Genomic DNA, 13,899 nt, shown 5'->3' on the forward strand with positions numbered 1-13,899 from the left:
TCTTCAGTTTAGGTATATCTGTATCATATTATCTGATTGCATGCATGCATACATACCTACATACATACATATATATATATATATATATATATATATATATATATATATAATATTTATTTGGATATCTATTTTGTGATTTATATTTTAGTTTTACTAGATTTGCATTATAATGTTTGTATTTTTTATTTATTTTTATTTCTTATTTTATTAAGTTTATTATATTTTAAGCACTCAGTATATTTTTCCAGTGATCCGATTTCACCATTCTTTTATATATCTTCCTGTTTCATTTCATGTTATTTTTTTTTATGTTATAATTTTTTTACTTTTATATTAATTAATTTATGTTATTTCATACCGCAACTCTCCAACCGCACCCACGAAACATTCTAATTATAACACAGTAATCTTTGCGAATAATCGTCTCTCCAAGCCAACGAGCAGCTTCATCGACTTCTCCTGGGCTTCAGCCGCTCTTGGTTTGTTAATCCCTTCCTCGAAACCCTAGTGTTTCCATAATTCTATCCCCAAATCCCAACCGATTTCTCGGTGGAAGTACCGATGGAGAACGTCCCACCGCATGACGAGAAGCAGCGTCTCGTCTCGTCTCGTCTCGTCCTTCCTCGTCGGCCAGACCGCCGACACCGCCACGCAGTTCCTCGAGGTTCGATTTTCTGCCGGAATTTGTTTTTTTTCTTTTTTGCAGAAATCTGTTCGAGATTGCGGTTTTAATATCTTTTTGGCTGTTATATCCTTCTATTTTTACCGAAAGTTTAATTCCTCTCGACTTAATCGAACATTAAATGAAAAAAATGGTGTTTTTTACGTTATGGAACGTATAGTTGTTGTTGTGCTGCTGCTATTCTTGATTGGGTAACCGATGATTATTTGAAGGGTTCTTTGTCTGCCCACGGACCTGGGTTTAGAGCGCTGAGTTGGAAATTTAGGGTTTTGATGTCAGGCGTTGCGTAGTTCAGTGAAGATACCGAGCGGCTTATTTTGGATTTGAATGCGTTGTATGGATCGTACGGGCCACGAGTTGGAAGCTTGAGGAAGCTATCCGGCTGTTCTATGCTGAGAACGACAGTGATGCAGTGGCATCATTTCCCTTGCCACCGCCAGTGAATGAAAGCCCTAGGTGAGTTTGGGAGGAGCGGATCAGAGTTTTAGGGTCTGCAGTATGGAAATCATGGTATTTCGTGAATTTGATTGCTATAATAAGCTTCGCTTCCCCTTTGCACTTTGCAGGAAAAGGGAGAATGTTGGGTTGAACCAAAACATAGGGCAAGGTGCTGGAGATGATGAAGTGCGTGCGCCCTTACCGGTCAAAAGGGATACTTTGTATGAAGATGCCTCCTTTATCACCTTCGCTTGCTATTGCTGTATTCCATGAGATATAGTTGATGTGTTATTGACATGGCTTGGTTAGTTTTTAATGGATAAGTTATCATCTTATCACCATATTACATTAAAAAGAAACAGGAGGATGATTATCATCTGAAAAGCTTTATTCTAGTTTTTAATGGACCAGTCAGTTTAGTTTCTTTTTTTTTCTCCAGATTTTCATGTATTGACAGATTCTTTGTCACATTGGAAGCCACACTAAAGATCTTGGACATAGAGAGAGGATGATGATGGAGAGAGGATAGGGTTCACAGACGAAGGAAGATAAAGGGGAACAAAAAGACTAGGAGAGATGGAGAAGAAGTAGGGTTGGATAGGGACAAAAAATGGCAGGGGCTTGTGATGCCTCTCTTGTCTCCATATAAATTAGTTATGATAATTGTTTGCCAATTGCATAAAGATCCAACTGTGGTGATTATGATATGTATATTTAACATCGGGTTAAATTGTTATCAGGTCAGATCTTGTCTAAATATGTTCCATTTGCTGCATTGGTAATGGGATATGAATCTTATTGGGTTAGCATTGTGGAAATCCCTGCTAGTTTTGGATAGTTGGATCATATTTGGATTGGATGTAGCTTATAATCCAATCCATTGATAGGCTACTCAGTTGCCCACCTAGATGTGGCAGAGGATAAAATTGATTTAGGCACCATTTGGTCATGTAGATGGCTTAGGTAGGATGTAGATGCTTTTCTAAGGGCATGTTTGATGTTGCTTCTACTTTATAAAAAGTGAAGCCAGAAGCTAGGTTTACTAGCCTCTACTAGAAGCGCTTTTTTTGTATTTTGCTTCTTGTAGAAGCACTTTTTAGATAATGTTATCAAACGCTTACTTTTTTTAAACACATTTTCTTTCGAAGTCGCAAAGGCAGTTTTTAAGCAATACCAAACATGCCCTAAGTGTTAATAGCCAGCTAAAATAGTTTAAACTTATATAATTAATGTTTTAAAAAGCGGCTGGATTATGCAGGTGGTCAGGGGACTGTGTGGCGAAAATGCATTATGCAGGTTGCATTGTGGGTGCATATGTGGTTAGTATTTTTTTTTTTTTTGTAAGTGCTGTGATTTAGCAAATTAAATGTTTAAATAAACAAAACACACTATATGCAATAATAATATCAATACTTTTTTATAAGTAATAGCCATAATAATAATAATAACTCTAGCAATTAGTGTTAGTATTTAGTACTTGATTCTTAGCAGCAATAATTATAGCATAATGGATATGTTGACATTATTAATGTACATGTATCCGGTCGGCTTAAAATCCACATCCAACCCAACCATTAGCTTGAACATGCCTTAATTGTGTGGGCCTCAACAAGTAGCACATAGGTGGTTGCACAATGCTAAAAGGGCTATGTATATTATTGTACAATGATAAATAGATTGCATATGTAGTCACCAAATGCTCATCTTACTGCATATATATCCACAAAGTGCTAAGCAGACCATATTTTGGGCCATATGAGGCCTGATTCAATGTAGTAGCTGCATATCAGGTCAAGGTTAGAAAACTCATGACTTGGATTTGACCTATCCTCTACTAATTTTTTTTACTTGGTTGAGCGAACTCAGTTAATTAGACGAGTCTTATATATCTCTCCTCCACATGTGCCCACACACACATATACACAAAGTTTGCCGTCTTGGTATCGGACTCTGTACTAGTACCATTTTATTACAGTATCGGTACGCGGTACGGTACAAGACAACAAAGCGTATTGAGTGTCGATACGGTATGCTCGATACGGTACGGCATGGTACTGATAGGTACGGCAAACATTACATATACATATATATTTGTGTATGTATATATTTGCTTCTATAGAATAGTTAAAAAAAAAGACTGATATCAACATCTACAAATAACTTGAATTTAATACACTCTAATTTTCTAAGAATAATGAAGTATATACATGACTCAATAAAGGCAACTATATGCAAAAAACTAAGTGGGATAATTGTATTACCAAAATGATCATCCAACATTCTAGGTTATCAAGATCAATCATGTCCAAGCTATTTACTATAGAAAATATGCAAAGTCCAAATTAACACAAAAAAGAGACACCGCATTTTTCATCTTCTTGATTATCTATGTGATTAAACTAGTCTTTCATAAGCACCCAAAAGATTATAACCATCTTTAGCCATTATTGGTGGAGAAATAGGATCTTGCTTCCACAACTTTTTTGAGACTCCGCTCCCACAAACTCACTAATGACTCGGTTTGACTTGCCTGTGACTTAGTTTAGCTCAGCTGAGTTAAAGTCTTGAACAGATATAAATTAATTCTTTGACTTGGTCTCTTTTTTTTTGACTTACCAATTCAATTGAGTCATGAAAGACTCGACAAGACTAGGCCAGGTTTTGCTTATTTTATAATCTACCCCAAGTCATCTCGACTTTTGATTCGATAGGCTTAGTTTTTTGACCCGACTTTGCCAAGTCACGAGTTGACTCGTCGAGTTTTCCAACCTTGTATAGGATATGCAGTGCAGTCAAGGGACCACATATCCATATGCGGCTTTATGCACCACATTTCAAAATAGTGTTAACAACCATACATTGAGCTTATGAAGTAGTATGATTGATGTGGGAATTAAATGTTTAATGCAGATATAAGTGAAAAATAACAAAGTGAAGTGAAGCTATTTTTATATTCAAATGATTGCAATATATTATCAAATAGAAATATCCTTTGTGATTGATGATGCTTTTGAAAATCAGTACTAATATTTTTTTAGAACTTATATGAAATACGGATGCTTAACTTGCAAAGTGGGATCAGGGATGCTATGTGTCAAAGAGGGTCTAGGTACGGCCCTATCTAGACTTGGACTATTAGGGTGTCTGGATCTAAACTTTGACTCAAACTCTAGACATCCATCAAATGGGTTGGTTTTGGTCCAATAAGTATAAAATTGTAACATAGTGAGTTTATAGGTTGGATACAAATCGAACATGGATCAAATCCATGTGTAGAGTTTCAGGTATTGAATGTGTGCATATGTGAAAAAGTAGTGAGTTTATACCTCGTTTTGTCAACTGTTACCCAAATGGAACTGGCTTCATTTCCAGCACCTTAACTGTGGCCTTCTATCTTCTAACGGAGGAAAGGTTCATGTGATTTGAGTGTTGAGATTTTATCTGAACATATCCATCTTTAGCATTTACTCTTCAACTTGGGTTGACCGCATACTAAAAATTGCACAAAAACCTCATTGAGTTAATTCTTAAATCATGGTTTTTACCAACTTTCTTATAGTAGTAATTGCGAGGACTAAATCTGTTTGATCACAGAACTTATCACTGACCCAACAGAAGGCCATGGTTTGATGGTCCTGTTCAATAAGCTGTTGCACATAGATGGTAGCTACCATCTTTTGTGCTTCCGACTCACTAAATACCAGCCTGTTTTATATTATTCTGACGAAAGCTGTATATAGACATTTTAGCAACAGCAAGATGTTCTTGGTCACTTTTCTGGCTATTGTAATTGCTGTGTTGCTGTTGTTTGCTTTTAGATAAAACACTTGTACCAAAGTATACAGAGGCTGTGCAGACAATGGCAGCTACCTTGGAGGACACGGAAGGGCCTATCAGGTTATGTGCCATTCGTGATGAGCCTAAACATGAGAAAGTTGCTGAAACTAGGAAAACCCGTCTATCCTGCACTTCCTGAAGAACCAAAAGGAAGCAGGGAACTTCTTTGTACAGTTGGAATTCGTCTTCCTGATTGACAGAGGCTGACCGGTAAAGGTAAAAGAATCACTGAAAACTCATGACATTTCTTATCCCCTTGTAACAAGATTTCCGCGTTTTTTCTCATCACATTTGTGCAGTTTTTGTGTTCTTTCTGCTGCTTTCAATTGGAGGACGGGAAAGCAAGACCTTTCCATTTCACACTGGCAATTCCTGGCGCATCAATAGTCTTAAACTATGAGAGCAACCTAACTTCTGAAGAAGCAGGTTTGTCAAATTCAATGATTTCTCTGACTTTAGATCGAAGGGATAGTTGGCGTGCAGGCAAACTCTAAATTTGTAGCTTATCATAAGTAACTAATTTATAATGAATATTTGAGTTTTTTCTCTCCTCTTTTTTTAGTTTATGTACTTGAATTATGTGTTGATTGTAATTTTGTATTGTTTATAGAAAGACAGTTTGCTTTGAAAATAATTCACTAAATACATCCTCACATGATCGATGAAAGTCTCGAGCTCTTCATGATCTTTGCAATTTTACTGTCTTTTGGTAACACCACTGCTGCAGGAAATAGGGCTACTTGTGGTTGAAGCAGAAAAAAGCAGCAAAGTGCTGCTTCTCTTTTGAGAGTGCAAGCCAAGGGCATGTTTTGCGTACAATTTGGCATTCACTCAAGTAGGCCATGAACCAAAACGGAGCATGCATGGTTAAGGCGGTCTAGAGTTTGCTTTGCAATTTAAGGCCTCTTTGTTTGTCTGTCTGTATCTGGACATCCGCTACGGGCATTTGGTTGGCTCGAAGTGGAACCGGTTCTTGAAATGTGCTCCACTGAACTCCCCTTTAAACCTCTTTATTTATTTTTTGAGCCCCATGCTATCCCGAGTTCTAACTTTTTTAACTTGCCCTCCCTGATTTCTCAAACCATGATCTTCTAAATATTCTTTTTATAAATAGACCTGAAAGGCATTCATGCAAGAGAGGTGTAATGCTTACATGCATGACCATCACCCACATCAAAGCCCCATATATTTATTTATTTATTTTGGTAATATTGAAACTAAACCAACAAGCACAAAGAAGAAACAAGGAACAGAAGAAACACATAAAATGAATGCAGAAACTAAGGACGCACGAGAGTAACGGAAACCCATAGAATACCTATGAACAAGGACGGCACAGAGAAGTAGTTTCCTGTGGGATCCAGCCAACCAATCCGCTGGGAACGATGCAGCTAGATGTTTAACGGTTTAGGTTGCATCTTTTGTGAAAGAATGATTGATCTTATTGTGCTACTTTGCCGGTTGGATTGCACTTTATATAGTTCTCAAAGCACTCCGAATTTTTTTATTTATATGTATATATAAATTTCTAAGCAACCATTGGCCAGGATACTATCCTTCTGCTATGCCTTTATATGAGTAGCCACCAAAATTTCCTTCCAGGCTGCCCGCCATAAGAGACACAAACCCCAGCTTATTCATAGACTCTGTTACAAGAACGAAATGCCGGTGGTTCACACGATATGCAAGAGTTTTTACTTGGACATGAACATAAAATGAGCAATTTCCATGTATTCACTGACCTAAAAGTTTGATCATCAATAACCCTGTAAGTCCGGGAATCTTCTGACCTAGATGGTGTTCTAAATAACTTACGGCCAAGGTGTTCCTGGATCAGAATTCCTCCTTTTCCTTCCTTTTCTTTTAAGAAAAAAAATACCATCTTTTCCTTCTTTAATATTTGTGATTGGACTTTAAAAAAGCCTATTTGGATACTAAAACCCAACTTAAAAAAAAGCTCCATGACCTTTCATATCTTGCACGTTTGGTCCCCAGTGCTTTCACTAATCCCTGCTTGCAATTTTTCAATTTTGTTTTTTCCTTTTTTTGATTAATATCAATCCCACCTTTTTGCATGGACTGCCTAACAATTTGCTTCTTTTGACTTCTGGAGTTTGACTCATAAAGCAAAAACATACTTTCGGCTACATAAAGTGAATCGAAGGCGAGCTAAAAAAGTTTTTTAGATTAATACTTTGAGCCGAATCCTCCCAGGAAGAAAGAGAAGTGCTGTTGTGGACCTGTTGTTTGGGAATTCCTTGCGGCTTTCCTTTGTCCTTAAAAATGTTTCTTGCCTTAGAAATGTTTCTTTCTTGATTCCCCCTGGCAGGAGTTCCTCTTGGCAAGAAACCACATAATAAGCAAAAGGAAAACAATGAAAAGTGAAAAGGCTGCATCAGCGTAATTATGTTTCAATTTTTGTTTCCCTTTTCTCCTCTTGGAATCCTATGAGGTCTGAATGCTCGCATCATCGGATGAATGTTCAGCTTTTCCAAAAAGAACATTTGAGGACACCCTGCTGCAGTGCTTTAATGAACCAAGCATGATCATGGAGTGCAGACACCATGAACGGCTGTTGAAAGGTGTTCAGAGTATACCGTATAAGTATTTGATACGTGCAACATGCATGACTTATTTAAGACAAAATAGTGTTGAATAATTTGCATGCATTAGCATCACTAAAATCCTTCCTCCATTTCACCTTCCAAAAAAAAAAGAAAGAAAAAAAAAACATCACTAAAATTCTTTAGTACTACTTGTCATCTATGAAAAAGATTTCTCCCTCTCTCTAAGCATCCTAAGGACATGATTGTTGGAGGTGTGTGAGATCCATATCTCACATCGATTGAACTAATAGCTGCAACAAATGATAAGGCATGATCTCGCATGGATTCCTCGCAATCACAGTCCATTCTAGACGACAAATCCGGCCCATCAAATTAATAAGAATTGCCTAAGGTGAGTCAGAATCCTCTGCGATGCATGTTTTACACTCTGGATAGCCGCCATTCTATCTATCTTAGAGATTGATAACTATTGCTCATGTTGCGCGTGCTATGTCTAGCATCGAGCACAGCCTTGCTCGAATCCTAAAAACAGTCGACAATTATGCCTCCAAAATATTGTGGCTATTCAGAATTGTACAGTTTTTTACGCACCATAGAGGATTCAAACCCGATCGAGAGATCGCAGCCAAAAGTGCCCCTATTTTGGGGATGTGAGACACTTGGCTACTCAGCCCACTGTCCACGTCACCAACAAGGTACCAATCAACACCAGCTGCCAGGTTCTACATTGATTTCCTTGTGGATCCTGGCGTTTGGACGGTGGGTTCACATGGGAAAAGCTTAGTATCCATTGTGAAAGAGAAGTGCAAGGTGGTCTTTTCCTTCTCTCCAGACTCTCAGCAGTGTGCAGTTGGGTTGCAAGTGGTGATCATGGTGGTGCCATTGTTATATATAAAGGTTTATTGAAGGAAATTTTTGACTGCCACCTTTGACCGCCCAGGAGACACCCATCATCTGTTCTGGTTGCATTCTGTGTCAGAGCCCTCTGACTCCTCCTGAGAAGCAAAGCAGCAGCCAGCAAAGCTCTCAGCTCAGCTGTGTTCCCAAGGATCCAACCTCCATACCATACTTCCCATGTATGCACTCCTCCATCATCACCAATTTTTAGCCCACAGAAATTTATCATTGAGGGACAGAGATTTGGAATTCGAAAAGGTATTGAAAAAAAAAAAAAGCTGCAAAAAGTTCAAAAATGATTCAGATAATTGAATTATTAAAGAATACAGAGAAAGATTGTAAATCATCTGCATATCGAAGCTTGGGAGTCGATGCCAACAACAAATGCATAGCTTATGGTCCATTAACCGATTATAAAATCACTAATTGATTGAATCTTTTTATTTTAGTAAATCATATTATAGAATAGTTTAGATCATCATTTGAGTAATTTAATAACAAATATAATTTAATACTTTTTAATAAGATGAAAGATATTGTCATTATACTCCTTGCCAATCTATTTGAATTGCTAGATGTGCTTCTCCTCTTCTATCCGACCTAAAAGCCTGACCTCCTATGCAAGGCCACAAGCATACTTAGTACTGCGGAAGATTAAAGTCACTCGTAATTAGAAAGTGTCATACTAAGACTAACTACATCACAACTATCTGCTGAAAAAAATTATTAAGATGTACCGCTCTATTGCTTGCTCTGATCTGATACTTGGAATAAAAATCATATGGGGCGGGCGTCATAGAAGGAAATATGGGGTGAGGCTTCTTTTTTTTTGACATATTTCCTCTTGCACTTATCCTAAAGAGAAAATTCAAATCAAATAAGGATAAGGGCATTCTTACTAATAGGTCTGCCAGTCCCCTAACTTAAAAAAATAATAAAAAATAATAATAATAAAAAAGCATGTGTCATTCTCTTTTTCTCCTCATCAAACCTTTTCTTTCATTCTATTCCTCATCAATCAATCCTCTCGCCCAGTATGATTCTTGTTCTGATGCTTGGTGGATGGACTAGCCCTCACATGAAATCCATGTACTCTCCATTTATTGCACCAGTTCTCAAATGTACCCACAAAAGACAAGACACTTGGCATACAATGTAATAGGGATGTATAATAGTACTCTGCTTGTACTATGTGATGCAAGGATGGCCATTGTCGCACATCCTTGTTTCTTAGTCCCCATCAACCATTTAAACCGAGGCAAGGGAATCAATCACATTGAAGACAATATAAAAAGCTTATTTTGTTGGCCTACCTATATACGAAGAGAGAAAAGGAAAGAAATAAGAAGCATATGGAAACATGGGATTCATGTCTTCTTTCTCCTTGTATCGAAACTTTTTCCATCTCTTTTTGTGCAATGCATATGTGCTCGAGTACATTGGTCAGGGAAAGATACAAGTTTTAGCCGCACCTTAGTCCTGGCATGTAAACAGATGGAGTCCATATAAGTCAATTGACTCAAATAAACAAGTGCATAATAAGCTCAACCTCGGTTTCAAGAACCAATTTTCCTGAAGCAAATTACAACCCAATTGATTGAGGACGCCTCAAAGCCAAAACCAACCTCTTACATCTTAAATATCAAATATCAAGTTTGTCTGTTTAGACTTGTCTGTTCAGACTGGTGTGTCTTCATCTGTAATAAGATGACTTTTATTGACATAAAAGAAGATTCTCTAGACATCTCAAGTTGAGTTTCTGTCCCATATTGCTCCTGGCCAGGCTCACTTGCGCTCTTAGCATGAATGATACAAATAACAGTAGAAAAAAGTGAAGTTTTCAAAGACCACTCCACTTAATAGTAAGGGTGGCAATGGTAGGGATGGCAATCGAGTCGAATTGGATGCAAGTCAGGTCAAAAATTTATCAACCCAAATTCGACTTGTCTATTAAGCAAGTTAAAATTTTAAATTCAAATTCGACCTATTTATTAAACAGGTAATGCGACTCGACCCACATAACTTATTTATTCAATATGTCAAGTCAGGTTAAACGAGTTAAATAGATGAATTTAAACATGTTAAGTGGATCGGGTTAAATAGATTGGAAACAGATTAAATACATTTCAAACAGGTTAAATAGATCGGATCATAACTTGCTCCAATTATTAAACGGATTGAAGCTTCAAACATAAACCTAACCCATTTAATAAACTGATTTAGATAGATTGATTTATTTACGATTCAAATCTTTTTTTGTCAAATCTAAATCTGCTTAAAAGCATGGGTCAAATTGATGAATTGAGTCATAAATTGCCACCCCCATCTAATACTCCAACCAGTAACGTCTGCCGTTACATCGAGACAATTCTAAACATCGCCATTAGGTCCACCCAACACCGGTTCCGCCGTCAATGAAGCCGTTACGGGCGCGAACTGGGCCGCGGGTGTCGGTGCTGCGAACGGCATTCCAAGAGAAAAAAGGACGAGACCGTAATTTAAAACCCGGCGAGGGCATTTCAGGAAACGAATAGATCCTGTCACGGTGGGATCTCGGAGACGCCGGTCAAACCGATTTGACCACGGCTCTGATCGGCCAGCCAGGACTGGCATCCCGTGTCAGCGCCTTTTCTACCCCGCCCCCCTGTACGCACCGAAATCTACCGCCCCCAAATCCTCACCATCCATCAACTCTGCGGGCCCCGCAAGAAGGTGCGATCTGGGGCGCAGCAACGTGGGTGGAATGTTTGGGAAGCATTACGAGAAGACAAACGAGACCCGCACCAGCCAATGCCCTCTGACGAAAATGCCCCCACCGTCCGAGAAAGGGACAAAACGGAAGAGGGACAAAAGATATCCAGGTGTTCCTGTAGTTCGCCGTATGGATCAGGGGTACTTTTGTCATTTAGAAAAGCTGACTCTTGGGCCCCACACACTTTGACCGCGGCGGGGGGGGGGGGGGGGGGTGATAATAGGAGAAAACAGAGAAATGGAACTCAAGAGAAGAACGGCCCAGGCCCATCGATCAGGGCCGTACGACGAGTGGGCCCAAAAGTTCGGGAGTCGGACCATATGACCGAAAGAAGCACAACCGTCCATCCAATGGTCCCACAAATCCTAACCGTCCCACCTTGTGCTGGAAGTGGACTGTCCAGTTAAAGTTGTAAATTCACTAAAAAATAAGGGCATTGTAGTCATTAAAAATTACCCCATGCATCAATGGAAATAGGGCCCACCACCTGATTTTGGTACGAAATAGAAAGGAAAAATAGAAAAAAAAAAAATCGATAATAGCACAGAAAAAATAACAATGCCATCATTTGAGGCCCTTATTTACATCCGAAACCAAGAAGCAAATAAGTTGGTATGGTCCGGTCCGCTTCGGTTCGGTTGTCCTGCGGGTTGGTTCGCTTTTACCTGCCGTCGCCGTTGCGGTGGTCGGAGACGAGAGCGTGGATGGCGCCGGAGAGGTTGTTGACGGCGGAGATGAGGCCGGCGAAACCCTGGCGGCGCATCTCCGTCCGCTCCTCCTCCATACGGAGGCGGCGCTCCTCGAGCTCCACCATCTCGCGGTGGCGCTGCTCCCGCTTCTCCTCGCACGCCAGCAGCGTCCTCGCCAGCACCGTCGCGCTCCGCACGACGCTCGACCCCAGCCGCCGGAGCCTCCGCCGCTTCGCCTCCGGCTCCAGCCCCTCGTTCTCCGACGACCCCGACGTTTCCGTCATCTCCACTATAAACATTAAAACCACATATATAAAATAAAAGGCTAATATTCTAACACGTAGCCTAAAAGTTGCCAACTTGGTGTCTACGATACTAAACGAATTGGATTCAATGTTAACAATCGTATTTAAGTTTGGGAGCCAAAAGGAAGCCCTTTTATATACTTTTTCGAACTTTATATTTTGGAAAGCGGCTATTTATGTGTGAGAAGCGATAGCTTTGTATTATAAAAGAAATTGCATGGAGGAAAGTGGAAACTTTGTGTGGTACGATAGGCAAGTTAAATATGGTATTAGAATGAATCCCTTTTATTATTTTAAAACACTATATGAATGCGGATGCATGCAACATAACAGCTTTGATAGGTCAGATATTATATTATATTTTAGCTGTTAAAACGAAAACAGATATATATCATATTATAATCTTTCTATGGTTATGGATTACTGTAATGAAACGCGGGTGTGGGGGTGGTGGAAGAGGATACGCGTATCACAGGAAAGATTGCGATTTTTGTCCCACACCACCTTTTTAATCTCGGGAACCCCGGAAGCGATTCATAAACCCCACGCTTGAGAGAGCCTTTTAAGCTATTTTTAACTAGTAAAATGTCCTATAAAGAGCTAAAATGGAGGTTGTATATTTATTAAAAGGAATATACGTATGGATATAATAATTACGTGCATTAATTCTTCCCACCATACCGGAAACGGAGGCTTGCGCCGGTGGAGGTGGCGGGGGCAGCGGGGGAGTAGGGGTGACCGCGGGCGGCTGGGGCTGGGATGGCGGGGCGAGCGAGGAGGGAGGAGGCGGCGGCGGCGGCGGCGGCGGAGGGAGAGCGCGAGAGGAGGCGGCGGTGGAGACAGCGCCGGCACCGCCGCGGCGGGCTGCCCGGCGGCCGAGGACGTCGGTGAGGGCTTCGAAGACCTCGGCTGCGAGGTTGGTGGGGAGGTTGCGCTCCTTCCGCTCGTGCCGCTCCATGGCCCAGTAGGAGGGCCGGTCTCCGGCGGTGCTGCCGGCAACGGAGGCGGTGGCGCGGGCCTCGTAGTTGCGGACCTTCTTGTAGTCGCGAAGGAGGTTGTCCCACTTGTCGTTGCACTGGTTCTGGCTCCGGAGGCAGCCATTGTTCCAGCAGTAGTTCTCGACCCACTTCCACCTCTGCTCGGCGGAGCGGGGGGCGGCGCCGCCGGAGGAGGAACTGCCGCCGCCGGCGCGGCGCTCGTCGTCGAGCCGCTTGGCGGTGATGAGAATGAGGGTCTCGTGAAGCGTCCAGTTGCCCTTGCGGTAGTCTCGGGCCAGCGCCGCGGAGGAGGATGACGGAGAGTACGCCGGCGGCCGCGGGTGGTGATGGGGGTGGTGGGGGTGTGGGTGTTCCAGAAGCTCTAAGGGAGCGGTGTTGGAGGGCTCGGACATGGCTTTTTGGGCATCGGTGGTGGTCTTCGGAATAGAATAGATTATAGAGTTGGAACGGAGGAAGAGCCGAGGAAGGGACGGGGTTTCAGGGAGTGGGTGGTGAAAACTACTTTCTTTTTAGTAGCGTTTTCTTTTACATGTTAACCCCTCACCAATTATATCTTTCTCGAAACCCCTTCGCCTTTAACACCAGCTTAAATTGCATTTACGTAATTTCGAGTGGCTCTGCTGTTAACGCCCGTCAACTTTGACGCCTCACCGGCTACAACTTTCCTTCATCTCCTTGAAAGAGAAAAGGGGCTTGGGGATGCACACCATCAAAAAAAAATCCATCAAAAAAAG

General features: G+C 40.9%; 2 protein-coding genes across 5 annotated transcripts; one reads left to right on the forward strand and one right to left on the reverse strand.

The window, feature by feature from the left end:
- Positions 1-379: 379 nt before the first annotated feature.
- Positions 380-5,624, forward strand: LOC103723650 (uncharacterized). Of its 4 annotated transcripts, XR_606685.4 has the most exons (6): positions 380-664; positions 895-1,138; positions 1,249-1,341; positions 2,379-2,439; positions 4,939-5,173; positions 5,257-5,624. XR_606685.4 is itself a non-coding variant. In XM_088705858.1 (4 exons), exons 1-3 carry the CDS (start codon positions 1,181-1,183, stop codon positions 5,152-5,154), a joined length of 438 nt encoding a protein of 145 aa, XP_088561984.1. In that variant the 5' UTR covers positions 1,038-1,180; the 3' UTR covers positions 5,155-5,173; positions 5,257-5,624. The 4 variants fall into 4 exon arrangements, 2 of the variants coding, with proteins under 2 accessions (XP_008812848.1, XP_088561984.1); XR_606679.4 differs by lacking the exons at positions 895-1,138; positions 1,249-1,341 and having other exon boundaries at positions 426-664; positions 5,257-5,396; XM_088705858.1 differs by lacking the exon at positions 380-664 and having other exon boundaries at positions 1,038-1,341.
- Positions 5,625-11,589: 5,965 nt separating this feature from the next.
- On the reverse strand, positions 11,590-13,641 carry LOC103724267 (uncharacterized). The gene is made up of 2 exons (XM_008815480.5): positions 12,849-13,641; positions 11,590-12,151 (listed from the first exon to the last, which is right to left on the reverse strand). Exons 1-2 carry the CDS (start codon positions 13,555-13,557, stop codon positions 11,835-11,837), a joined length of 1,026 nt encoding a protein of 341 aa, XP_008813702.2. The 5' UTR covers positions 13,558-13,641; the 3' UTR covers positions 11,590-11,834.
- Positions 13,642-13,899: the final 258 nt, after the last annotated feature.

The sequence above is a fragment of the Phoenix dactylifera genome, chromosome 10, assembly GCF_051530095.1.
Source record: "Phoenix dactylifera cultivar Ajwa chromosome 10, Ajwa_hap1_PhDact_Kaust_v1.1, whole genome shotgun sequence".
In the NCBI taxonomy this organism is placed as follows: domain Eukaryota; kingdom Viridiplantae; phylum Streptophyta; class Magnoliopsida; order Arecales; family Arecaceae; genus Phoenix; species Phoenix dactylifera.